The sequence below is a fragment of the Colletotrichum orchidophilum genome (genome assembly GCF_001831195.1).
Source record: "Colletotrichum orchidophilum strain IMI 309357 chromosome Unknown Scaffold_108.1, whole genome shotgun sequence".
Lineage (NCBI taxonomy): Eukaryota > Fungi > Ascomycota > Sordariomycetes > Glomerellales > Glomerellaceae > Colletotrichum > Colletotrichum orchidophilum.
In genome coordinates this window covers 74,887-101,307 of record NW_019173064.1, presented here as the reverse complement: position 1 = coordinate 101,307, position 26,421 = coordinate 74,887, and the positions used below count along the sequence as shown (strand labels likewise).

At 53.5% G+C, this 26,421-nt stretch overlaps 7 protein-coding genes across 7 annotated transcripts; 3 read left to right on the top strand and 4 right to left on the bottom strand.

Moving 5' to 3' along the window:
• Positions 1–3,954: 3,954 nt before the first annotated feature.
• Positions 3,955–5,668, top strand: CORC01_10699 (uncharacterized protein; the record flags this gene model as incomplete). The annotated part of the gene is made up of 4 exons (XM_022622326.1): positions 3,955–4,230; positions 4,283–4,440; positions 4,493–5,024; positions 5,081–5,668. 4 exons carry the CDS (start codon positions 3,955–3,957, stop codon positions 5,666–5,668), a joined length of 1,554 nt encoding a protein of 517 aa, XP_022471171.1.
• Positions 5,669–6,438: 770 nt separating this feature from the next.
• CORC01_10698 (haloacid dehalogenase-like hydrolase) lies at positions 6,439–7,471 on the bottom strand (the record flags this gene model as incomplete). The annotated part of the gene is made up of 2 exons (XM_022622325.1): positions 6,439–7,069; positions 7,341–7,471. The coding sequence occupies 2 exons, from the start codon at positions 7,469–7,471 to the stop codon at positions 6,439–6,441; spliced, it is 762 nt and encodes a 253-aa protein (XP_022471170.1).
• A 746-nt stretch (positions 7,472–8,217) lies between these two features.
• Positions 8,218–11,686, top strand: CORC01_10697 (ribosomal protein L19; the record flags this gene model as incomplete). Its single annotated transcript, XM_022622324.1, has 4 exons — positions 8,218–8,271; positions 8,358–10,302; positions 10,355–11,011; positions 11,070–11,686. 4 exons carry the CDS (start codon positions 8,218–8,220, stop codon positions 11,684–11,686), a joined length of 3,273 nt encoding a protein of 1,090 aa, XP_022471169.1.
• An 836-nt stretch (positions 11,687–12,522) lies between these two features.
• Positions 12,523–15,444, bottom strand: CORC01_10696 (uncharacterized protein; the record flags this gene model as incomplete). The annotated part of the gene is made up of 1 exon (XM_022622323.1): positions 12,523–15,444. One exon carries the CDS (start codon positions 15,442–15,444, stop codon positions 12,523–12,525), a length of 2,922 nt encoding a protein of 973 aa, XP_022471168.1.
• Positions 15,445–18,607: 3,163 nt separating this feature from the next.
• CORC01_10695 (uncharacterized protein) lies at positions 18,608–20,335 on the bottom strand (the record flags this gene model as incomplete). Its single annotated transcript, XM_022622322.1, has 1 exon — positions 18,608–20,335. The coding sequence occupies one exon, from the start codon at positions 20,333–20,335 to the stop codon at positions 18,608–18,610; it is 1,728 nt and encodes a 575-aa protein (XP_022471167.1).
• Positions 20,336–23,527: 3,192 nt separating this feature from the next.
• Positions 23,528–24,499, bottom strand: CORC01_10694 (ribosomal protein L10.e; the record flags this gene model as incomplete). Its single annotated transcript, XM_022622321.1, has 3 exons — positions 23,528–23,763; positions 23,823–24,207; positions 24,455–24,499. 3 exons carry the CDS (start codon positions 24,497–24,499, stop codon positions 23,528–23,530), a joined length of 666 nt encoding a protein of 221 aa, XP_022471166.1.
• A 393-nt stretch (positions 24,500–24,892) lies between these two features.
• On the top strand, positions 24,893–25,438 carry CORC01_10693 (ribosomal protein L7Ae/L30e/S12e/Gadd45 family protein; the record flags this gene model as incomplete). The annotated part of the gene is made up of 3 exons (XM_022622320.1): positions 24,893–24,939; positions 24,997–25,183; positions 25,340–25,438. The coding sequence occupies 3 exons, from the start codon at positions 24,893–24,895 to the stop codon at positions 25,436–25,438; spliced, it is 333 nt and encodes a 110-aa protein (XP_022471165.1).
• Positions 25,439–26,421: the final 983 nt, after the last annotated feature.

The following is a 26,421-nucleotide window of genomic DNA, read 5'->3' as shown; positions in this document are numbered from 1 at the left end:
CTCGACTAGGCTCAAAATCGTGGTGAAGAAGGAACTGCCGCGCCCAAAATAAAGAATCGATGTGAATATGGGGTCACTGAATCGTAGAGGGAAGAATGTGGTCAAGAATTGAAGGAAGGCGTCCTTGGCCAGACAATTTTCAGTTGCCTCTGCAGCACCTGCACTTGGAATAATTGAAAGCTTGGACCTCCAATGGTTTCCCCCAGCGCGACTGGTTCGCCGACACCTTCAGCCTCGTGTCTACACGCCCCACTGTGGCTGGTGGATGTTATTCCGATTTTCGGACAAACAGGTCTATCTTATCGGTTTATCCGGTACCATCCCTGCATACCACATCCGATACCACGTGCAAAGTGATCCTGCATCCCATGCTCGTCAATGTGAATCCCAGATTTCCGACGACTGGCTACCCTGGGCCGATTTATCCCCACCCCGCTACTCCAAGTCGTCGCTCATGACTCTATGACCCGAATATGGCCTCATTGAGAAGGGTCACAGCGTCGAATCGAGCACCATTTAGAAAAATCATCAAGTTTACAGCGATCAGCTCTCAAGAAAGCGGCGAGTCTGTCTTACTTTGATGAGCGACTTCTCTTGCGATTTTGGATCATGGTTCTAGACTGCAACTTGCATTAGGCTGTGAATGTTTAGCCAACCAGCTTGGAGCCTTTAACTTGCCTACGGGCAAAGCAGTCTCACTCGCCCCGGCTGTCGCCATTCGACTGCGAAAGCCCCGTCGCCTGCTAGGGTTTGAGTAAAGAAAAACGTCAGAGGCAGGTGATTTTACATCCATGATACTGTTTCGAGTTCATATTTGACGTGAGCAGAATGAACGGAAATCGAAAAGAGGATCCCTTTACGAATAGTGATTTGCAGCTCTATCTGTCAACTCAACATGACACATACGATGGCGCGACAGGGAAGGGCTTTGCAGCCAACGACAAACTAGCAACTTATGAATCCTTCATGCAGCATTTCATGGCACATTTCTGCGCTCGGGCAGCCATAACTACAAGGAGCCTGTCGCGAAGCAGACAGGACAGCACACAGACATCCCAGTCTTGTTGGTTGGGGTGGGAGGGGCAATGAGAGCGGGCGGCAAGACACTGAGACACCAGGCCGTTTTGCGACTCAAGGCCCTGGTACGGATACAGAACAAAGTGGGATTTCTTTAATGCCTCCTCACTGTTGGCTCGAGTTGCCTCATCACACCTAGTGTGACACCCCACAGGCTTACACGAATGTCCAGGCGACACCCAGCCCCTGTCAAGGACTTGACTGATGGGTCGAAAGGGTGAAGGAGACGGCGACTCAATTGGACTCGGTTGCTGCATGGAGGGTGAAGGGAGGAATCATGGGCGATCATTGAAGGATAATACGGTACATCTCCGACGGGGGTCAAAATCACTATACTTATAATCAATATTTAAAAATATAGTGTATTACATACTTACTACTAGTTACTTATTTAGTATATTATTGATAAATATTAATTATAAATTTATTAATTAAATGATCAGGATTTTATAAAATCAAAGGCCTTGAGTCAAAGAAATATCGGCTTTTAAATCTAAAAGTACAGTCTCTGAACCGGCTGTAGAACTTAGGCGAGAAAAATAGCAGCGGTGCTTACCACCGTACTGTTGATGCATGTGGGCCTACCACCTTGTCAAGTCACCAAGCTAACGTATGAAACCCCGGTGGAGGTGTGCTCCAGGGAACGGATGAGAGCAGATCAATTTGGACGGGAGACGGGGGCGGGCAGTTGTCTTTGGCTGGCGCGTGATCTGCACTCCCGTCCTGCTTATTTTTCTCCAGTGTCTTTGCCATGTTGTGGCGATGGTTTGAGATCAACGGGGTCGAATGAAGACGGATATAGCGGCAGGGCGCATGGTAAACCTATTCGAGACGTCGAGCCTACCTGTTCAGTAGGCTCGCTGAGATGTCGACGGGAAGCTGGGAGAAAGGGGCAACCGTCAGTCCCCGGCTCGTACACAGAGAGTGGATCGAGGTGGACTCTGGGCTTTTGAGTATGTGCTGAAGAAGAGGAATCACGGATCCAATCTCTTACGTTGAGTGACCAAGAGGTAAAATAGGAGGCCCTTCCCTGGACGATCCAGTCCATAGACCCCCCATGGAACTGCAAGGTCCCCTGGAGACTTCAGACGTTTTGCTGCTACTGCGGCTCTAAAACGTGCGTCAAGTGAAAGCCACGACCTCTATCCCGTACTTCGGGGCTGGGTCTCGACGTCTCTAAAACACTGGCCCGGGCTAGTGCTGGGCTGTGGCCCGTTTGGGTCCTCATGTTGCTCTCCTTCGCCGACCCTAGACACTCTGCATCTGACCTTACCTAAGGCACGGTGAGAACCCTAGCTACCTTGCCTCGCCTTGCTAATGTGCCTTAGGTATCCGTACTAGTAAGGAGAAATACCTTCCATTACCTTGGACGTTGGCGGGGCGCTTTTGTATAGTATCCGCCTTTGTCTCAGAGGAAGAAACAGCGAGCTGCAACACTCGGGAACTCGGCGAACCAAGAAACCAAAGAGACGTCCGTCCCGTCTTCAGTCGAGGAGGTAGAAACGATGTGTCGGCTGGCCAGCAAAGGAAGTAGTGGAAACGACACCAAACTTGCCATGGCGGACTGAGACCAAGGTGGGAAAGGTCAGGAAGACGAGTGACCATCGCTTTCGCTTCTGGAGCGCGGATTAAGGTAGTACCTACCTATATACCTTACCTAGCTGGAGGGGGATCCCGCCCCCGGCTGGCCTAGGTTCAGGTCTTGAACAGATACAGCCGCGCTGTGGTCCGAAACCATTTCTGAGCCCTCATTTGTCGACTTGGATGTGCTGGAGACGTGCGTCTCGACACTACCTTCCTCAGACTGGACGGGACCGGACTGGACCGTGACTCTTGTGGGCTGCACTGGCTGCACAGGCTGCACCTGCTACCACCACCTCCTCCTTCCATCTGGAGGTACTCTCACCTCAGGCACCTGGGCACCACTACCTGAGGTGCACCTTTTCCCTGCCGGGGGTCCTGCACTCGAACCTCTGCTCTTGGTGTTTGTGTGCCTTTGTTTGATCTGACACCATTTCTTTTCCTTCACCCTCAGGTGAACTGTGTCTTGCTTTCTCAAGCGCTCGAGTGGCCCGTACTGCTTCACCTCTCTTCCATCCCCTCCCAGTCAACCTTCTTTTATCCATCCTGACTCGACCCATGTTCCACCCATTTACCCATCGAGAACAACCTCATTTACTTCTACGAGGCCCTCTCATTTGCTCCTATCCAGCGACACGGAGCACGTTGCCTATTTCTTGCTCGTCTACCCCTCCCCCCTCGCTCTTTCTCGGAGTCGCCTCCCTACCTTACCTTCGAACCCCACCTTGGCCGAAACGGGGACGCCATCGAGAACAATCACACCAATAAATTTCGAGCCGTCTACGCCCCTCTTCCTACTTCTCCTTTCTTACACGCAGTCGTCGACCTCGGATACAGTCCACTGCTTCTTCCGCAATAGCGATATTTAACTCATCCTTTGCCCAAAGTCCGTCCAGCCGAGCACCATCGACCCTTTCCAGCTCGCCTTTCCCCTCTCCTGTTTCCCGACGCCATCCCGATTGCGCGATTCGTCTACGGTGGCAGGCCAGTCTCTGGTATTTGATTACACGAGACCGGCGGTTACTGTTATCTTTCCTTGGCACTAGCGATTCAACCCGATCCAAGCCGTGTACGAACGCTATCCAACACCCGATTACGATTCCCGACGATCCGAGACGGCGAAGCAGACCTTCAGTAGCAGTGCGGGAGACCACTCATACTAGAGAGTGTGGCAATCTACTACAGCGTGAGCAGGGCTTGATAGGAACCTGTTTATCGTTGTAATTGCTGGCGTAACCCAGCTTCACTTTCGATTTTCCCCATTACGATTCTCTGACGGAGACCTGCCAGTCCAACATGGCGGACCCCTTCGCGCCTCGCTCTATGAAGCGCAAGAACGTTAAGGGCCTTGCCTTGACACCTGCTGCGCCCAAGCCTCCACCAACCGCCGAGACCAGTAGTCACCGCGATAAGGATGGCGGCGACCAGTCGGCACAGTTGGAGATTGGCATCGAGTACAAGCTGGATCTGAGACCAGAGGACCTGGAGATTTTGAAGGAGCTTGGTTCAGGAAACGGAGGCACCGTTAGCAAAGTCAAACATGTTCTTACTGGAACTGTCATGGCACGAAAGGTCAGTCATCACTCCTGTCATGTTCGGCAGGCCAACTACTCACCAACGTCAGGTCATCCATGTGGAAGCAAAGAAGGAAATGCGCAAGCGCATTGTGCGTGAACTTCAGATTATGCACGGCTGCTCGTCCGAGTATATCGTCAACTTCTACGGAGCCTTCCTCAACGACCACAACGATGTCATCATGTGTATGGAGTACATGGATGTTGGGTAAGCGCTTGTCTGATACGGCTTCGGCAACGCAGGCTAACACATCTCTCAGTGCTTTGGATCGGGTATCCAAGGTCTTCGGACCTGTTCGAGTGGATGTGCTTGGAAAGATTGCCGTGGCTACCTTGGGAGGTTTGACCTACCTATACTCGAAGCACCACATTATGCACCGAGACATCAAACCGTCCAATATTTTGGTTAACTCCAGGGGAAGCATCAAGCTTTGCGACTTTGGCGTGTCTGGAGAACTCATCAACTCTGTGGCTGATACATTTGTGGGAACTTCGACGTACATGGCTCCCGAGCGAATTCAGGGCGAGAAGTACACAGTCAAGTCAGATGTGTGGAGTTTTGGTCTTACCATCATGGAAATGGCCATAGGCAAGTTTCCTTTCAACGCAAGCGAGCAACTTTCGGACGGCGAGTGCGCACCTGCAGGCATTTTAGATCTTTTGCAGCAAATTGTCCACGAGCCCGCACCCAGACTGCCCAAAAGCGATGCCTTCCCTTCGATTTTGGAAGACATGATTCAAAAGTGTCTGTCTAAGGTTCCTGACGAGCGGCCTACCCCTCAGGAGCTCTTTGTTAGTAAATCCCCTAAACATGTTTTAACCGTCCTGCTAATATGCATTTTCACTAGGATCGTGATCCGTTCGTTCAAGCTGCCAAGAGAACACCAGTGGACCTGAGAGAGTGGGCAGTTGGTATGATGGAGAGGGACAATCGCAAGTCTCACTTGGCGCCTCAGCTTTCCCCGGCAACACGCGACCTCCTAAACTCCAACGATTCCCCAACGTATCATGGCGGTTCTGGAAACGATCGATCTCTAGACACACCGACTTCAGGAGAGATTCCTATCGCAGGCGCTGGCATAATCTCCCCGAGAGAACCCGCCAGTCACTCTAACCGCTCTCCCACTAGAAATGGGCTCAATACCATGAGCAGTCGACAGCCGGGTGGCCATCCCGGCATGGGACAGAGGATTGTTACCACTAATTCGATACCCAAGGTTGGCGAGTACCCCAACAGCGCTGGCCCGGTGAGCGCCAATGCCGCGTCGTTCAGCTTGCCTGTTCGCCCGGCTCCTGGCGGACCTCTCCCCCCGGCCCCTCCTCGAAAGGGCACTCCTGATGATCCGAGACGAGAAAATCGGAGACAGGCTACCTTCGGCATGCCTCCGGCGCCCAGAAGCTACGCAAGCGATGTGTACAACGGCACCTCTAACTAGTCGCAGGAGGGCTTCGACTACATTCACAGCGTTGGGCCTCAAAGCCACCAGGCACATTCACTGCATGATAGAGCATCATACCGCGATATCTCGCTACAACGGCCATATCCATCTTTCAACCATGGGCCAAGAACTTGCAATATATCTACCCAGATGGCTTTCCGACCAGTATCTGACGGACGGGTACAACGAGCCATCGCATCAGCTCCGATTTATCCGTCTCAGAGAATGGATGGGCCTGAGAACAAAAGTCACAGGATGCGTCGCGCTGACAATGTCGCCGGCTTGGAAGATCCTTTCATCTAGACGCACAACAAAGCTAAGGGAAAGCCTCGCATAGTAAGCCCCAGCGGTGGAATGTGTCGACTCGACCATAGGGAAGCTTCTTTCCCTGTCATCATCAGCATCACTCGGCGCATGTAGGGATACCTTCCTCTGGCAAACCCTGGCGTCTTTACACACCCTGGGAATGCCTCTCGGTTCAGTCTTTCTAGAAAGCTTGGACAGAGCATTTTCCATCGATCGTCAACAAGGCAGTAGGGAATATGTCGACACCAAAAGCCTTTTATGTAGGGTACCGTGTATCTAGCAAACTTGGAGGACGGCTTTTACGGGCGACTGATATGCCCACAAGACAGAGTGACGAATGATTGAGCAATTCGTCCTGCCTGCCTAAACCGCGGTGACTTATAGTCTCTTAAATTTTTTTCTAAATAGACGTGAAAGGGACAGTAGACAAGCTGTTGCCTAGTTCCTACTCTCGCGTCTCTCTATGCCGACGAAGCCGGGTCCCTACTGCTGAAGCCCTCCTCAAGAATAGCAATCAATTCGTCTAATCGATGGATCACTAAGTCGGTGTGCTCATGGTCGACCAGATGCACATTGACATCATTGGCAAGGAGCACTGTAGCCGCGCCAGCCCTTCGTCCCGCCGTCATATCGTCAATCGAGTCCCCAACCATTATCAATTCACTGCCATCGCCGACGGCTGTCTCATTAGCGCCCTTCGAGGTGTTTGCTTCTTTGACAAGACCCCATTTTTGCGCAATATGCAAGATACCGGCAGGATCTGGCTTGGGCGGACGAAAGTCACGCGTAACGACAGGCTCGAACAATGATCCCTCGAGGAACTTTCCGAGAAGGTGTGCTACAGGTGCGTCGAAGTTGCGGGTGCAGATGCCCTTCCGGACGCCGCGGCTGTCGAGGTAGGACATGAGCTCTGCGAGTCCTGGCTGGGCGACCTGAGAGGCCATGGCCGAGCGCTCGATTTGGCGGATGGACTCCATTGCTGTCTCCTGAGCCTCTTGCGTTGAGAGGGAGTAAACGTGGTCGAGGATGTCAACACTTTTCGTGATGCCGAGGGCCTGGCGCATCTCGCCAAACATATAGGTTTGAGGCTCACTTGAGAACAGTTAGCAAGGATGTTCAGTAAGTACATCTGTGGTCTGCACGAGTCTTTAAAAGGGATAATCAAGTTGGCGGCAGTTTACTCCGAATTTGAGTTGCGACAGTTTAACAGAGGCTTTTCCCCCGCGCTCTGATCTGTACGACCCCTCGGTAAGGTTTGGGCATTCCTGCTTGGGAGGTCGATGGAGCCCAAGATGAGATTTGAAGAAGATGCCAGATGAGAGGGGTGTGATGGTAATGGAATGGCAAACGCCCAGACACGTACCATAGTGTTCCATCAACATCGAATACAATGCCCTTGAGTCGAGGTGCAGTCGACTTTGCTGCACCGCCTTGCTTCAACGGGGCAAACTGCCGGGGAGCGTGTGTAACCATTCTCGACATAAACTTCTTCATAAGAGAAGATTTTCTGTTACGAAATGCCAAGACCAACCACAAGAGGACGGTCAAGGTTACCGGAATTTGAGATAGAGTTTGCGGTCGTTGCGAATACCTTCTGTTGAGGAGCTGTTGATATGAGTTGTTTAACACTGTCTGGACGACTTCCTGGCGTGTACGCCAAGACGGAGGGGTACGTACACACCTGCCCGGATCGATGACCGCGAGTCGGGAACGTATGCAGCGGAGGGCGGCGTTAACACATTGGGCTGGGCTGGATGGCGAATTGAAGAGTGGAGACACAGTGCCGGCTGACTGAAATGTTGCACAATTCCGGACCCCGGCCGGGCAGATGACATGGGTCTAGGGATGTGAATGGTTGCCCCAAATCCCCTGCAAGGCAAGAGCTTTGCTACCTACCTGAGGTATGCTGTTAGCCTGCTAGTAGGAGGAGCTTTCCATGTGGCGAGGCCCAACCTGCAGCATTTTAGACCAGTATCAATGTCGCGGATGCTCGGTCGTTGGGAATCTTGGTATTTGCAGTTAGCAGTGGTAGTATTACGCAGCGCTGCGTTTTGTTCTTGCTCTTCAGCCTTTTAACGTGCAACAAAATACCCAAGGGACGCCACAAGTTCATCCCTATTGCTCCACCCTGGCAAACGAACCTCCGTTGGACAAGCTTCTGCAAGCGCCCTTGTCGAGCGCATCCAAACCGACTGCTCCAACACGGCCGACATTTGGGTGCTGCGCAACACCCAACCGTGATGAGCTCGACGAACAACAACCCATGGCCACCTAGGCGGCCCTCGAAACGGAGCGTGAGTGATTAGGCCATCATCCCTTTGGGCGAAGCTTGCGGGCCGATGTCGTGCAACTCGTAGCTGACCGCGCGGTGTGATTCTAGAAGCTCCGGAATGGCACCTTCATCGTCCCAGGCACCGGCGAACGCAGCCGCCGCCAATTCTCCCTCCGCGGGTCGAGCATCGAGATCCCCCCGCCCGAAGTGAATGGTTACCGATCCCTCTTGGCCGCCGAGTCGACGGGCGAGTCTCTGAATGTGGTCAAACATAACATCAAGACCAGTGCCCTGCACTTCTGGGACTGGCTCCTGTCTCCGGCAGGCAAAGGCGTCCTGAAGTGTACCTTGGCCTATCTGTTGGCTAGCATGGCGACATTTCTCTCGCCCATCTCGGCTTTCTTGGGCAAGCCTGATGGAAAGCACGTTGTCGCGACTTTGACGGTCTATTTCCACGCCAGTCGGACGTGGGGTTCCATGGTCGAGGCAGTCGCCATTGCCACCATCGCCGTCCTGTACGCCGAGATCATATCGTGCCTAGCCATGGCTTTCTCCGTTGTCGTAGGGGGTCAACTCGGCCTCATTCCGCTCTCCCACGTTCTCATCCTGACGTTCTGCATCGGCGGTGGTATGGGTTTCATCGGGTGGGTGAAGCAGAGGTTGAACAACCCTTTGGTCAACGTGGGATGTACCCTTTCCTCGATTGCCATCATCGCTGTTGTCACTAGGGAGGAAGCAATCCATGAAGGGCACTTCTCCGAGGCCAAGATTGTGCAGGTACTTAAGATGTTGGCTATCGGCATTACAATCACAGCAACGGTCAACTTCTTTGTCTGGAGGGTGTCGGCACGGGCCCTCCTGCGTTCCTCGATGAACTCGGCTGCCATATCGCTAGCGGACATGCTCTCCATGATCACACGTGGCTTTTTGAACGGTTCCGAGAACGAGATTATGTCGGGGGACTTTGGCCAAGTTGCGAGACTGTACAAAACAACGTACAGTAAGATGACGAAGAATCTTAGGGAATCGAAACTGGAGCACTGGGTCCTTGGACGCGAGAAAATCTATAACCTGGAAAAGGCTCTCGTTAAATCGTTGGAATCCCTATCGCAAGCCATTGGAGGTTTAAGGAGTGCGGCCAACACACAATTTGCTTTGCTCAAGGAGATGCCACAGGATCCCATGGGTGGGCAGCTTTCGCCTGGAAGCACGGTGTTCTCTCCAACATTATCTCGCGCCATGTCCCAGTACCTCAAGGGTGCGCGGGATCGGTTCGCAACACTGGCTTCAATCGAGGAGGATGACGAGTATGACGATGATTTGGACAGCCACCCGAGCCCTGAGGCAACTCCGGATGGCCCTCCGGCGCCGCTTCCCACTTTCCGATCACCGTCAGAGATCTTTGAGCTCTTCATAGCGCTGTTGGGTCCTTCGATGAAGTCTCTGGCATACACTCTTTCGGAGATTCTGAGAGAGCAAGCTTTTGCCAAGGGGGCAGACTCCAAGATAACAGTGAATCCCCATTTCAAGCATAGCTTACAAGACGCCATGGCGCTGTACAGTAATGCGAGAACTCATGCCCTGCAAGAGCTCTACACGAGTATTGAGCTGGGCCGAGCAAGGTCGGAAAAAATTCAAGCAGACATAGAAGAGGTCGCTGCTGCCTGTGGACATTTCAGTTTCAGTCTGCAGCATGTGGCCGAGGATATTGACGCTTACCTGACAGCCTTGGAGGATCTCAAGTATAACCGTGAGATGGGTTCCCGCAGCTGGAACTGGCTAAAGATTTGGAAGTACTTCTCCTCACCCACACAACCCAAGGCATCCGACCCAAGCAACTTGGACACCGAGCGTCTGTTACATCAACCTATGGAGCCCCCCGAGCAGCCGGTTCGTGCCATCAGGAAATCGGCTCTTCCCAGGGGCATTCCGGATACAATGATCAAACGCAGAGACACCTTTAGCTGGGATGCCGCACCCAACGCGAGCATGGTTATGAGATTTTTTTCGCAACAGCTTCTAAAGGGCTTGAGAGTTTTGGCTCGCGATGACAGTGAGTTACTAGTCCTTGAAGTATATGGAGGCACAGCTAACGATATGTTTAGTTCGATTTGGTGTCAAAGTAGGCTTTGGTGCGATGCTCTGGGCCGCATGTGCCTTTATTCCGGCAACAAGACCGACGTATCAGCACTGGCGAGGCGAGTGGGGCTTGCTATCTTTCATGATTGTCGCGTCTATGACGGTTGGAGCAGCCAACACCACGGGCACGGCAAGGTTCATCGGCACCATCGCCGGAGCTACTTTTTCCCTGACGGCATGGGCCATCAGCCAAGGAAACGGAGTCATTCTCGCGTTCCTGGGCTGGATGGTGAGCTTCTTCAGCTTCTACATGATGCTCGTCAAGAACAATGCTCCCTTTGGTAGGATTACGCTTCTAGCCTGGAACGTTACTGTTCTCTACGCTTATTCGTTGTCACAAAAGGTGGATGATGACGATGACGACGAGGGTGGTTCCAGCCCTTTGATGTTTGAGATTGTCTACCACAGATTTGTGGCTGTGTCGCTTGGTATTGTATGGGGTATCTTTGTCTGCCGAGCAATCTGGCCTATTTCGGGCAGGAAGAAGTTCAAGGAAGGCCTCTCAGTACTTTACCTTCAGCTTGGTCTCATCTGGAAGAGAGGGCCGCTGGCTATCTTGCTTCGAAGCGACAATACAAGGTCGTACATGAAAGCCGGAGAAGAACAAGCACTACAGCGCTATGGTATGGGATCCCCTCCCCTTTGACTCCTGAAGACAGATGCCGCTGACACTGACCATAGCCTTCAAGCTCGAAGCCTTGCGTAATTCCGCAAAGAGCGAGTTCGAACTCCGTGGCCCTTTTCCCGATGCCGCTTACGGCCGCATCATGCAGTCCACCAGCAAGATCTTGGACGGATTCCACGCCATGCGGCTCGTGACTTCCAGAAGAGGACAGCTCTCTGGCGGCGAACGAGCATTGCTCGAATACACGGCGCCAGAGCGCGCACAACTTTGCGACCGCATTTGCCACGTGTTTCAAGTGCTCGCAAGCTCCCTGATGCTAGAATACCCGCTCACCGACGCGATCCCGTCGGTGGTGGGCAACAAAGACCGGCTGCTGGGCAAGATTTATCAGTTCCGCAAGGAGCATCAGCCCCCTTCTCCCATAGTTGGGAACGGCTTTGAGGAGCGGCAGCCGGAGGAGGAGGAGGGCACTGGCAACGGCAACGCGAACAATAACAATAACAGCAACAATCAGACTACCAAGAATGGTGTCGTATTGGAAGAAAAGGACTTTGCTCTGTTGTATGCGTACACCTTGGTCACGGCCCAGGTCGCGCAGGAGCTTGAATACGTGCAGAGGGAGATTGAGAACCTTTTTGGCGTGCTCAACACGGAGGCGCTTTTGCTGCAGTGACACTTGAACACACATGGAAAAGAAAAACGTCGCTGGTAGAGAAGTGGTGGCAAGGGCAGTAGAGAGTGAGAGGGGAGATGAACAAACAAAAGGGGTGACTGGCTGATTGACTTGACGAAATAGGCATGGCGTTTGGTCCAACTGTATACATTACTAGGGATACCTTTCAGGGGGCTATTGGGCATGAGAGCGGCAAGGGCATCGGGCACCAGGCATACATATATACAAGTAGTCGTAGTAGTAGTCATCATTGAACATTGTTCAACCCACCCGGATCCTCGCTTGAGGATTTTCCCTTGCTTCACCCACCCCGGGAACGAAAGCCGCCGCTGGTTCACAATTAAGCAGCAACGGTTCACACTACGATGGCATTAATTGGGTTGAACCACAGGCGGATGGCCTCACGAGATTCTGGTGTAGTGTATAATGGTTGTAGTATGGAGTTATTGCTATTCTAGCTGTACAACATCAAAAGCGTAGATCGCGAGCTCTCTGAGCTCGCTAGGCATGGCGACGATCATGTATACGATGGCTCTTCCGCAAATTTGTCCACCGCTCCCTACTTGCTCTCCGTCTTTTTCCCTGAGACCAATCTGATAAGCCCCCGTCGTCGACTCTCACCACATCAGCCCCCACAGACCATCAGATCCCAGGAAAGAGCACGCAACCTAGCGCCATCTGAACGCCATGCCATGAACGGGTCCCCTTGTAAACGCCAAATGAGAGGCAATAACACGTACACTGTTTGTAAACAGCCTGAACTCGCAAACTCGCTGCGTCAACTTCGTCAAAACAAACAAATAGCAACGTATAGGGAAATGTAGCATCGGATACACCTAGTTCCAGCCATGCAACATTCTATCAGCGTCTTCGTGGATACGAAAGCCTATACCATCGTCGGCGCCAGGCACCTGCCAGCCACGCTGGGTGCTGGGATATTCGGACGGCTGACTACTCACTTCCGACTGAACGTCGTCATCAACCGTCGGTGAGAAGAGCGGGTCAATGTTCTCGCCGTCAGACATATGTTCTTGATCCTCAATGCCGGGCCAAGGCTCATCCTCAGGCAGATGGATCTGCCGCGAGAACGATGAGTCACCCTCGCGTTCCGGTGGCACGTTAGCAACCATCTCGACGCTGTAATCGCTGTCATCATCGTCATCGTAAGGATTCGTACTTCCGTAATCCGGATCGAGGTTTTCGTCATCGTCGGCGGGGGAACCGTCCACCACGACGCCCGTGCCGCGCGGACGGGTCTCGCCCAGCGGTGCGTTGCTGTACGGGGTGGCATAGTAGTGGGGCGTGATGCCACGGGTTGACGGGTGACGCTCATCAGAAGGAATGACGCCGGGCATCGGGCTTGGGGAAACCGTCCACCGAGGGGTGTTGAGAGGGCGGCTCGGCGATCGAGTCGCGCGGCGCCGCTTGTAGGCAGTCGAGATGTTTGGAAGACTTGGCCGGACTGGAGCAGCTGGCCTTTGGCCAAAGGACGATACACGGCGTTTGATCTGTGACGGCGACATATTGGCAGGAACCGAGGGAGGGAGCGAGGCGGTGCGGATGTAAGGTGGCTTTGTAATCCTTCCTTCCTTTACAGGAGTTTGACCACGGCCTACCATTGGACTGGATGATCGCATCGAAGACTGCATCGCAATAAAATGTAGTGAAGGGGACGCTGATACTCGCTGCCCGGCTTGGCGTATACTAAGAGAGGATGGTACACTTGCAGTCTCGTCGAGTTGGTCGTTCCACGCCCAGTGATCCTCTTTCGCGTCGGCTTCAGGAACTTCCTGGTTAGCTTGAGAATCGGGATAGAGCCGACTCATCTCCCGAACGCGTTGCCAACTCCAACCACTCTCGTATGCTGAAAGATCTTGGAGATAGGCTTCCGGCTGGGTGATGAACAGACGCGGCTCGGAGGACCTCATGATGATAGAGTTGAGAAATGAGACGTCCCAGAGTGCTGGCGTAACCATCTCTGCCGGCGTCAGAAACCGGAGGCGGGAGTCTTTGTGAATCTTGCGAAGCGGTACCCATGGTTGCTGTAGGCCCAAGAAGCGGCTAGTCTTATTGTCAAGACTGCGCCGACGTGAGGTTGAGCGTGTCCCGCCAGAAAGTTCGGTCAAGGCAGTACCAAATGCAGCGTGGACCGCTGCCTGGACGCTTCGTGCGTCTGAACCTCTGACGGAAATAGTGCGCACTAAGCCGCGACTTTTGAGTCTGCTGTTGATAATACTGATAACACTGCAGGCCTTTGCCATCAACCATCCGTAGTCGTGTCCGGGATCAGCCCATTCTGCGCAGAAAGGTGACTGCGCTCTAAGTGTGTGAGAGCTCATGGTGTTGGGCATCTGGGTCCACTCATCCAAGCTCGAAGGGCCATCGGACTTGAAATCTTGGAGCTCCTGCCAGACCCTCCTCAGCGGAAAAGGCAGAAACACGACTTCAATTTCCCAAGGTCGGGTGGCCGTGGGGAGCTGTGACTGAAGCTGAAGCATCTGAGACTGCAGCATCTGGATTTGGCTGAGAATTTCGTCAGACTGGCCGGCTCGCGTGGTGGCTGCACTGGTAGCGACTGAAACAACGCTGTTGGTTGATTCGTCAAAGGTTTGTCGGTCGGTGAGACGACCTATAACACTGCCGTTGTCATTGATGAGCTTTTCAACCTCCTCAAAGCGAACCTCAAGGTCAGTCACGCGGAGATCTGTGGCGTCGTGCTTCTCATGACACTCTTCGTGCCCGGCAGCGGAGAATGAAACATTTTCGAGCCTCTCGAGACGGTGCTCGTGACCTTGGACTGTATCCGAAAGATGGCGAAAGGTATCGCGAGACGGTCCGGCAAAAACAGCATCGACCTTTTCCAGGGTGCGTTGAGACAGAGTGCGTGGGGACTGCGCTCTTGGAGTGTCTGCGCCATGCTCACTGTGAACAATCATAGTGCCATCGTCGTCCTTGGTAAGTTGATCCCGGGGAGCGGAAGTATTCGCATCCTGAAGTCTATCCTTCCGTAGAGATTGCACGTTAGACGTGGCAACACCACTGAGTGTCTGAAGACCTTTGCCAGAAAACGGACGAAGATAGCGAGCCTGGCTGGAAGATGTCGTAGAGCTGGGCTGAGACTGCATTAGGCATTGTGCTGGTATCGGTGGCAACGAAGTAGAACCATTTCCGGCTTGGGACTGAATTAAGTCGCCCCAGCTTAACGTATCCTGCAAGGTAGAGTTGGGACGCTGGCTAATGTGATCCATATGGCGGGTCCTAGATTCATCGGGTTTGCTCGGAGATATAACCATGGCAGTATCCAGGTTCATGAAATCCATGGTCGGAGAAAATCCAGTGGGTATGCGTAACGACATATCGGGCAACTGAACCGGGCTAAGAGGCTCTCTGGATATCCTTGGTCTCTCATTCTCCTGGCGAGAGACGGGGGCGACGGGGGCGGGGGTGAGCGCAGACACTGGCGCGGGTGCTGGAGTCTCGCTCACGGCGCGTCCGTCATCATGAAAGCAGGCGTGATGCGAGCACATGCACCAGACGGAATTGCCAGTCCCCGGGCTGTCCGTGTATGCTCTCCCGGCGGCAAAGCGACTCCAGAATCGACGGCATCCGCACTTGGCTCCGTTGGCGCCTGGGCTTAGGTCCACGTAGTTGCATGCTCCTCCAGGGAGTGGAATGGGATTGCGCTGGGCAGCGCCATCATTGTAAATATCGAAGAACGAAGAGCCCGGTAGAGGGAGATCGAAAGGTGTTGTTGCCATTGGCGGCAGCAATGCTCATCGGGGAGGCCGGGGAAATGATCGGACGGCGATGGGATGGCGCGGGAGCTTGGGTGCCGGTGAGCTGGGATGGGAGGTCGACGATGTTGGAATCGATGCGATGGAGGAAGTTGAGTGAAACGAGACGAAGCAACTGCCTATGCGGCCCAAACCAGGGCCCAGCTGGGTCGCAATCCGAGAGACCTAGAACATTGCAGCTGCTGTGGTAATTAGCCCTCTATCCTCTAGGTACCCAATCATGGGAGATATGTCCTGGATGGAAGCTGGCACTCGCAAGCCAACCGGGGAAACCCTCAGGCCGAAGCACGCACCCGTCACGGAGTTGATGTATAACAAATCGCAGACAGTTAGTCGGATTCGGGAATAGGGCCTTCTTATTTATAAGTGCATGCGCCAACTTGGTGAAGAATCGCACGGGTTGAGTGATGCGACAGGCGGACGAGACTGGCGAACAATTGAGTGGTGGGGGGGAGAGGTGTTGTTGATAGAAAGTGAGGCGGCTACTGGATTGGGCAGCACGAGCACGACCGAGGAACCAGGGCGCTGGTTAATGGATGGGCAGGATGGCTGATCGAGGCGGAGGAGTGGGAACAGACTGGAAGGAGGGAGACGGGTAATTAGGAACGAGGCATGCGAAAAGGTGGAGAAGAGAAACAAGTTGAGCAGCACCTAGCTTCGCTCAGGTTTACGGATATCGTTTACTCGAGGTCACAACGTGTTAGCGAAGCAGGTGGGCTTATGCAGGTTGGCAGGAATGACTCGAAAAGAGTTACAGGGGTTCTGATATCTCAACGCCGAATGCTGTCCTAAGGCTGCTAGTGGATGTCTGTCGTAGTAAGGTAGACGCTCTGTGTACGGTATAAGCCATGGTGGGAATTGCGTCGAGCTGGCACGCACAGCGTGCAGGCAGCTCGAGCCGTGATGCGGCATCAGATACGGGTGTGTGGGTGGGTGGGCGTACCTGGCGCTGTAGGATTTTGCTTGCATAAGGTATGGAGATTCCATGGGCGCCACGTCTATTCGTAGGTACACGAGAGCTCAGTCGACGCCTCTTACCTCTCTTGCCCAGGAAGTGATGTGATGGGCTTCAGTGCAAGGCTGCAAGAAGCTACATACCGGAAGCTGTGCTGCATAGGCGCTTCTTCCGCCCAGTTTCTTAACCGGCTGAGCCTGCTCCAGGCCTCCATGTCACCATGGGCAGGTCGAGAGGCAGGGGGGAAAGACAGCAGAAAAAGAAAGAGGCATCGATCGGAGTGATTGGATATCCACGACCAGAACGCGTCTCCTCTTGCTTGCCTGCCATGGGCTAAAGTATCCAGGGTGCTCCACCAGCGTACCCTTGCAAGCTCCATGTTCTCGGAGCTCCGATTGGCATGCGGCGGAAGCATCCCATTGGCTGACGCCAGCTTCGAGCGACCCGGGCCCCTCTCTCCCTCACCCGCCCGACCTCTTTTCCACCGCGACTTGCATGACCGGGTATCTTCGTATCTCGCAGAGTCGCGACACCAACATTCACCGTGTTCTGATACCAGCGACCAGAAGCTATTTCTCCTCCCGTGACCTTCGACTGCAAAACCTCCAATCATCCTTTTGGTTCCCAACAATGTGCTCCACTGTAGAGAAGACCGCGAGATCACGATAAGCAAGAGATTTGCCATTGTGGACTCGTGGGGATGGGGGGTGCAAAGGTTTAAAAAAAAAAAAAAAAAAAAAAAAAAAAAAGAAAAAACAAAAAAACAGGAAGGTGCAAAGCGAAGGCAGGAGGGGTGGCGGGGGGGGGGGGGGGGGGGGGGGGGGGGGTGAAAAGAAAAAAAAAAAAAAAAAAAAAAAAAAAAAAAAAAAGCAACGACCAAGATAGCCGTTTTATTCCAGAGATGGAAGGACACTGTTCAAGTTAGCAGTCACTGATTTTGACACGGTTGGATTGACCGTGCATTAACACCCTCCCTTTTTTTTGGGGGGGGGGGTTAATTAGCAACTTTTCAGCACAGATCCACGTCTGTGGATGGCAGCAAAGCAGCGCGAAGCACGCGTTTTCCGCGTAATAAATTGCGTCTTTTGATTTCGGGGGGACGGACGAAGAGATAGGCAGGCAAACGGAACCTAGATTTCTAGATCCTGCGTTGATGTTTGATGGGCCGAGAAGGCACACGCTAGGCTGACACTTGATGATGCTATTCATTGGCAAACCGTGAGGCGTCCTGCCCGCACGGCGATCTCACCCGCGCGCGAGGCGCCCCGAATACTGACTGGTTTCCAGCGCAAAGCGGCATGTGGAAATCGCTGCTAGCCTTGTTCAACAGCTTCGACGCTGGGGGATGGATCGTTGCGCAAATTTCCAGTCAAGCCTCGTCATACATCGTTGGTTCCCAACTCATAGCCTGAAGCGAGGTGATCCAGGAAAGGAACAGGGCTTTTGAGTTGGGAGTCACGATACGGAGGTACTCCGCCCGTATACAACTCAGATTAGGTGGGTAAAGGTGGAGACTGTGAGTCTGTGACGACCTTGACGGATATAATACATTGCTGATCGCGTCTCGAGACGAGCTCTGTGAAGCCCGTGTGGTTTCTAGCAAGCTTGCTTCACCATTCGCCTCGGACTACCTTAGACAGGTGGGTTGCTCGTCGGCTTGATTGCCAAGTTGATTGTGTCACTCGACCCGTCCCGCTCGGGGCCAAGGCTCCACATATGCCGCCGCCTAGCCGGTCCACCGGTCAAAGATCCGGAGGAGCGGTTCGTTCCTTTCCCGGTATGTCTTCTTCCCTTTTACGGCAAGCGCCAGACCTGGTTCGTCTAGGCATCACCCACAAATTGCCTTCACAGACAAGGATAGCTATCAGTCTCGCGTCGCTTGTAGGCATGTGAAAAGGCTACATGTTTCAATTACGCAGACTTGTTAATGTTTATATGATCTGTAGATGCTTAGTAGCTCTAAACCCTTTGTCGTTATGATCTGATATGCAAATGCTGTTCCCAATACCCGTCAAACGCGCGACAGTTCTCAACAACTCCCGCTGGCCCAAGGTAATAATACACATCTATTGTAAACACACGCCCGTTCGTAGCCGATAATCGCAGCGGCAGAGAATAGAAATGAGACAGATGACTCTATCCGGCTGTGAAACTGTTGATGATCTAATTTACTCAGACTTCGCCCCAACTGCCCATTGGGCCCACCGAGGCGATGACTGATCCCGTTCCGATAGAACCTCCAATGTCCCAGTAGTGCCGTGAAGAAACGCTGCTCCGTCTCGCCGATCGACGTGTGCTTTGGCTCGCGCAGCTGGACGCGTGCCGCATGGCGGCGGGGCTAGATGGTGTCGTCGCCTTGAACGTCCTGCGCTCCACCTGTCGGGCTCGGGAGACGAGCGGGTGATGCTGGCGCACCCGCGCGGCCTTAGCTGCTGTATCTGGCGTGCTTGAGGTGGCAAGATGGGAAGTACCGGTTGTGAAAGTAGCTGAAGGCGTCGACCGCGAGCTGAAGCGTGATCGCAGATACCTAAAGACAAGGTTGACATCCAAGTCTTGCTCCCATTCTTCCTGGGTGAAAGTGGTAGGCAATGTGGTTGACTCATCCCTAGTCAAGGGCACAGGAGGATCCAACTGGGGCCGGGAAGCGGGGATATTGATGGGTCGCGTGTGTTGAACCATTGTTGGCTGGAATTCGGGCATCTTGGTCGAAGCTTCCCGGGCCACGGGAGCCACTGCCGTATCAGTGCTCGACTCTGGTATAGCTGGCAGCCCCGCATAGGGTATGGACATTTGTTGCATACGGGTGTAGGTCGCGAAGGCACCAGGGTGGTGATGCGGCGAAAGTTGGTTGACCATCAGGCCAAGCTCTTTTGCGACACGATCCAACGCCCGCAGTTGCCAAGATGAGTCAGTGGATTGCTGAGTGGGTGTGTTGGATAAATCCGCGCCCGTGTTGGGTGTTGTTGATAAGTCATCATCTGATGGCAGCTGCTCTCCAAGCAAGATCGAGAGCAGTCTCTCGTCGATACCCAGGTCGTTAAGAACCCTGCGGGTAATCCTGTCAATCAGGCCCCGCTCGCTGTCTTTGGTGTCGGTCGACTCGTAGTGCCAGTCCATGCTGTCAGCATCGTCTTCATTTCCGATGGCACTCAAGCTTGCAACATCTTCGGCCTTTTTGTCTTCTGTCGTGACGGTTGGTCTCACTGAGACCATGGACTGGCGCCGCCGTCTGGTCTCCCTACTGATCTCCTCTAACAAGATGCGACTCTGCTCCAGGCGCCAAGCCTCGATCCGCTGCATCTTGTGTGTCTCTTGTTCCTGCTCGACTTCCATCTCGAGCTGAGCCAGCTCGAGACTCTCACGACGCCTTCGCACATGCCTGGGGTTGAATTTCTCAAATGCATAGAGCTGCTCCTGGACCTCGGGGTTGTCTAGCCTAAAAGAGCCCAGGCCATCGTGGGTGGGGAGTACGGGAACACTTTGCGCCCCAGCAGCACCGACAGAATGTGTGTACAGGCTTGGGACCGTCCTGAATTCGGGGAGGTGACTGTCGAGGCTGTCGAGTTCTGCATCGTCCTCGACTGATTCTTCGTCAATAGCACTCGAAAGGACTCCCGACTGCCGGGACTCTGTGTCGCGGGCTGAGTGGAGGAACGTGTTGAGGCTGCCTATGTCACTAAGTCTGGATCGGCCCGGCGTGGGAAGTGACTCTTCTTCTTCGCCGAGGTAGGAGGAAGCCGTCGTCGTGTCATCGGCTGGTTCGAAGAGCACCCACGAGTGTGAGGCATCGGTAGCAGCGGGATCTTGGACGTGGAGTTGGGGAATGTCGCGATCCTCCTCTTGCACAGGGCGTACAACACGCTGCTGAGAAGGCCGCCGGGTAGGTTGATGGAAAGCCATAGTGTATATCTGATTGCCGAGTTGGAACAACCAGAGACCGGAGTGATATGTAAGTAGTTGAGTTGTGTTCGTCCGATAAAGGATGGGCGAACAATCACGATAAGGCCCCCCAGTCGCGGTACCGCAGTGACGCCTCGATAACGGCGCCCCGTATTAATAGCGTGCTCAGTTCAAGAGTTGTTTGCTTGTCTTTTGACAGTCTCGAAGTCGGCGATCAGAACGAGTCGAAGGTCGAGGTCGATCAGGCAATCATAGTAGGAAAGACGTCAAATTCTGATCACTAACAGGCCGCACACACTGGATATATGTGGCAGCAGACTACTGGAACCAACTGCGGACAGGAAGGAAGGAAGAAAGCGGGATGGATGATAAGAGGAGGATACGTCAAGGGGGGGTGTGAAGGGTGGATCTCTTGGGCCACTGCCATAAAAGAGATGGTGACAGAGAATGGGTCTGTCACTGATTAAGGCGTCACCGACTAAGGGCGGGTGCGGGCCAAGTGCCTCAGTACGGAGGTACACAGCACCTACCATTTCGGTCATGAAGCTTGCACACCGCGCCGTTACGAGTAACCCCGAAGTAGTGGGCGAACTCGGCGGGATGGCGGGACAGGCGCGGTATTCTCAGACAACAACAACCTCGAGGCGGGAGAGACAGAGACCCAGTCACACAGAGAGCCCAGGGAAAAAGGCAGAATGGGTGAGCCACAAGGTACGGCTACTGGAGTCTGGAAAGGGGGGCAGGCGGGTGGATGGCGCATGGTCGGAGTGAGATGGGGTGTGGATGATGTGCTCGCGTGCGGCGGGCAAGGGATCCAAGGACAAACACCACCTCAGCTCCTTGGAACCTTTGATTTTTGATCCATGACTCTGGGACATTCCGGCTATCGGTTGAGCAGATAGGAGAAGGGGAAGAAGAAATAAACGCAAGGGGGGGTTGAAGAGGTACCCAAACCCCAACCGCAGAAAGCTTGGGGAGACAAGCTCCGGGCTTCCTGTGTGATTTGGTGGAAAAAGGGAAGGCAAAGAGACGAGAGAGATCACCACCTCACGTCCATCAGTCATGCCTCCCCCAGAGTGTCAGAACGCCAGAGCGCAGCCAAGGTGCCAATCCCGACCTGTCCTGACTGCCCACTCACCCACCTCATACACGGACAGACTTATAAGCTGGACTGATTTGACTGATGAGGTGCTGATGGCGTTAGTGCCCTCCTAGAGGATGGCTTGCTGTCTACTGGCCGCGCGGAGGGTCTGCCACACCTCTCCCGTATGCAGTAGTTCAGATGTGCCCTGAGCGGCGGACATGATGATTGATGAGACATGGCGGTAACACTCGAATGGAGGGGGGGAAGCTATGAACTCTGTTTTGTTTTTTGGGTAACTACAGCACCTCCAGAGTGACTACGGGATAGAGATGTGAGAGGTCTGGCAACGTTCGTGTCATTTTTTGCTCTGTACGAATCACCTGGCGGGCGATAACCCAGTGCATCGTCTCACTATCATGACACATACCGCCAGCTTCGCACGACGGTTGCATATGCGCCCACCAGATGGAGTCAACATCATCCCAATACCAACTTCAAAATTGGAGACCGCGATAAACAAAGTCTTACCTCTTTGGCCAGCACGCCAGTTCTTCCTGCAGAATATTATCTGTCTTGTACGGAAAGCCCCCGAGGGGTCGGAGTCACGTCGGTGGCTATCTATTCTCGACCAACAAGCACATCCATGCTTGCCGTGATGCCTTCTTTGTCATTGGCAGTCCAGGAATCCCATCCAAAGACACCCATCAAGTTATCACCGAGATCAATGCCCCTCCCAGCTCCGAGTCTAAGGTACCGTGTATGCTCGGGCCCCTCCAGCATCAGAAGGGGATAAGGAAAGGGGGGGGTCAAACTGACTCTTTTCGCTCATCTTCGGGTAGTTGGCATCCTCCATGCCGGCTTTCGGAGCAAGCTTGGGAAGGTTTCTCGAACCTCTCACGAATCAAAACTCTCACAAAGATCCCAAAGTACTTTCAGGTTCCCTCAACCAAACAGCCTGGAAGTCCAGAGAAGACGTTCCAAACTTCGCGCGAGCGGCATCCCAATGTCTCCCCCAAAAAGTCTCACACCGAGCACCATCCGAAATCCCGATAACGTCATCTAGGTCACCTGGGATCTCGGTGGGACCTGATCGCCGCCCACGCCGCACCACCACCATCCTCTTGTAGTATTGGCTCGTCGGCTCGACCGCCTACTGTTCCAGGTTCTCCGTTGGTCGGCGACTGCACCCAATCTCATCCCACCAACTGCCCCTCGCCCCTAGATCTGATTTTGGCCTCTGACTGGCGCGCACCCATCCGTCGGTCCTGCGCTTACACCTGCTGCTGCACCTCTGACAGGGCTGCTATTCAGGCGGTTTGTCGGGCTGTTCCTGCACTGGCTCCCAGTACTACGATACATCACCGCAATACTCCGTACGCAAGTGAGATGCCATTCTTGCGTGCGTGTTTCGGTATGATGTATCTAGAACCTGTATCCGTAATCACAGCCCATGATGTCTGATTCAGCCGTTGCGCTTACGAGATCACGGTCACTTTCCGGCACCTTCAGAAAAAGAACGAGATTTCATTCCCCCCTTCCCAGCATAGGATTACGTACCATTTGCCTCACAGAGGCTTCATCTTATACAGCATCAACCTCGCCACATTTATTGTAATTAGATGGTGGTTCTATCGGGGACTCCTGTCAACACATCCCAGCCGACGCTGAGCAGATGATGGGTTCATCCGCGTGACACAACTGAGGACGTGCCCACCCTCGTGGTGTCATCCTCCGGGACGGGTGATCCACGGGCTAAAGTGTCTGTCACAACATGTCACTTACAATCACTATTTCAGATTTACTTCATCTTCGATTCAGCCTCATGTGTTTCGAATCTCTGCGGGTCTCGGACGTGAAGGGTATCTGTTTTTTCCCCGCTAGGCTCAATCATCAAGCGTCTTCTAAAGCCCAGTCATGATGCTAGTACACAGTTGATGGTCCCGTTCCAATTCGTCATGTAGCATAGAGGCGTGATGTGTGAAGTGTCAATGATTGTGAATTCCTATCTAGAGTCTGCCGCAGCATGACTCCCATCATGTTGACATGCAACCACTTTAGACGCCAGCCCGTAGAAACCCAAATCCCAGAAGAAAGTCGAACCCACAAACTTAAGCCTCAGAGGCGAAAGCATCGGGGAAGCGCTTCATGTTCTGCTCAAGGCTACCGTGGTTGGCAAGGAACTGAACGTAGGCACCATCGACCTTGACGCGGCCAGCAGCCTTCTTCTCGAGGTACTCCTCGCGGCGAAGAGGGGTGAAACCCCAGTTCTTGGAGATGATGATTTTCTGGCGACCAGGGAACTTGTACTGGGAGCGGCGGAGGGCCTCGAGGGCAACGGCCTTGTCTTTTCTGTGCGTTAGTGACGTCATTCTACTGGTAGACTATGGAGTGGGCAAAACGTACTGGAGTCACGAGTGCGGATGCTCATGATGATCTGGCCAATGTTGACACGGGCGACAGTGCCGTTGGGCTTACCCCAGGCACCACGCATACCAGTCTGAAGTCTATCGGCACCGGCGCAAGACAACATCTTGTTGATACGGACGACGTGGAAGGGGTGGGCGCGGACGCGGAGGTGGAAGGACTCCTTTCCGGCGGTCTTGACGAAGTACTTGTTGGCGCAAATGCGAGCGGCCTCGAGGGCCTCGGAACTCAGCTGCTCATACTCGTTGGAGACCATGTGGATGCAGAGAGGGAAGTCATCGACAGTCGCCTTCTTGCGGCCAAGATCGAAGATACGAATCTTGGGGTCGGGTACACCGCGGTTGAAGCGCGACTTGGGGTACGGCTGAAAGAAAGAAGAGTTAGCGTGAAGCCTGAAGTTGGAATATTGCACCCAGGTCTGTGATGGTCCCCTCCGTTCCACTGCATCAACTGCGTCGTTCCGATTGTCGAAATGAAGACAAATTTCGCTGTCTTCTCTGTAAAGATATCGCCTTTTCCTGACCAGCACCTCGCTCCTCCTCTTTCGATGCGCGGGATGTCGTGGGATGTCGGGATTCGCGTAGGGCCAGGAACTGATGGTAGTCGCTCACCTTGTTCTTGCAGTACCGGTAGCAACGAGCGGGACGACGGGCCATTTTGACGGTATTGAGATCTCACGGGATCACTCGTTACTGCTGTGGGTTGGTTGGTTAGTGGGATGTGTTTCGTCTCTGGAACTTGGGCGTCACTCACTTTTGAATAGGTTGCGGCGATTGCGATCAAACAAGGACAATACGATTGATTTCTCAGCAAAGCGGAAGGAGCAGGTGGCTATTCCGGGACCCACTTTAGGGTTAAGAGCGCGGTGAATACACTTATCTGATTGGATGCAAATTGGCGAAGTGACTCCCTGCCGGTGGGGCTTACAAATCGAAAAAATAAACTCCAAAACTCCGCGATCTTTTTGCCATCGCAAACGACAATCAGCCGCAACGCCCAGCGACCTCCAGACCTAACCACCAGCCAGTCCACCCGACAAATCTTTCGCAATGGCTCCCGTTAAGAAGGCGAAGAAGGACCAGAACTCCATTAACAGGTATGTATATCGCTTATCTATGCATTTCATGTCGACGATGATCTAATATTTTCGTAGCAAGCTTGCGCTTGTTGTCAAGTCTGGTCGCATCGTGTTGGGATACAAGGAGACCCTCAAGACCCTCCGCACCGGCAAGGCCAAGCTCGTCCTGATCGCTGGCAACACTCCTCCTCTCCGCAAGTCTGAGCTTGAGTACTACGCCATGTTGAGCAAGGTCCCCGTTCACCACTTCGGTGGCACCAACGTAAGTTGTTCTCTTACTGAAGGGGGCTGGCACCGCCTCGCCCCTTACCTTCTCTTGCTACCGATCTCGAAGACCTTGGGTCTCTTGGTCAACCCAGCGAAGAAGTCTCCCAGACTTTGGAGGGTGAATTAACGCTAATTTGCTACCCCCAACCAGATCGAGATGGGAACTGCCGTCGGAAAGCTCTTCCGCTGCGGTACCTTGGCCATCATCGACGCCGGTGACTCTGATATCCTCAGCGACCAGGTCGCTTAAGTGGATTAAGCCCGGTCTGGCTGGTAACGGCGTTGGGGAATATGGTCGAAGGAAAAGGAAAATTGCTTCCCGCACATCGGGATCGCGGCTTGGGATACGCCGTTATGATACCTCGGGATTGTCAAAAAGACATGACTTTATGAAAGATCATAGGCACTTTCAATCAAAAAGGACTCGCCTGTTACTCAGCCATTTTACGATACCCATTTGCGCAATTGGATTTCGAGCACGACGTAACATCGAATGAGATTTGAGTGACACACTTCGCCACGCTGGCATTTGAGAGGGTATTCACTATACGGTGTAATGCTCCAGTTCGGACATGATTGTGGCAGCCAAACGTGAGACAGCAGTTGCAGAAAGTTGTCTTCACAAAAGACACCGATTACTATCAAGTAATTCTGGGGTTGAGATATCGCAACTTGGCCAGGCTCTGGTATCGAGCACCTTGCCTTAACCTTGGCAAAGTTGATTCCCGTCCCGCCATCCTTGGGCGCGGTACATGTGGGACCAGCATTTGGCAGTCAGCTTTGTCGAGCCAATACCTGCCATTTACCGGGTTACTTGTCGCGAAATTGGCGAGAACTTTGACATGGGCTTTTAGGCCTTGAACCTGGATCTGGAAGGCCGTCAGAAGCTTTGCATTGATGGCAACATGAGAATAATTTCACGGTTCCCACCATGGTGAGTTCTGGCCGGTCTCGTGCAGAGCACCGTCCAATAACTCGATGGGGCCACTGTGGTACAAAGACGGGCCGAGTCCACTAACATCGACGGGCTCCACATTCCGGTTGCTCATTATGGAGGAAATAGGGGTGGAGGTTGCGTAGAACCCCTACGCGTTGCATGTGCCTGCTAAGACAGCTTGGTGAACTTGTGCTACTGCCAGGTACCGATTCTCTTCACAGTCGCCCAGCAAACGGCGCAAGGGGCAGGCAGGAGTGAAGCGAACATGACCAAAAGCTGCTCATCAAGGTCAATGC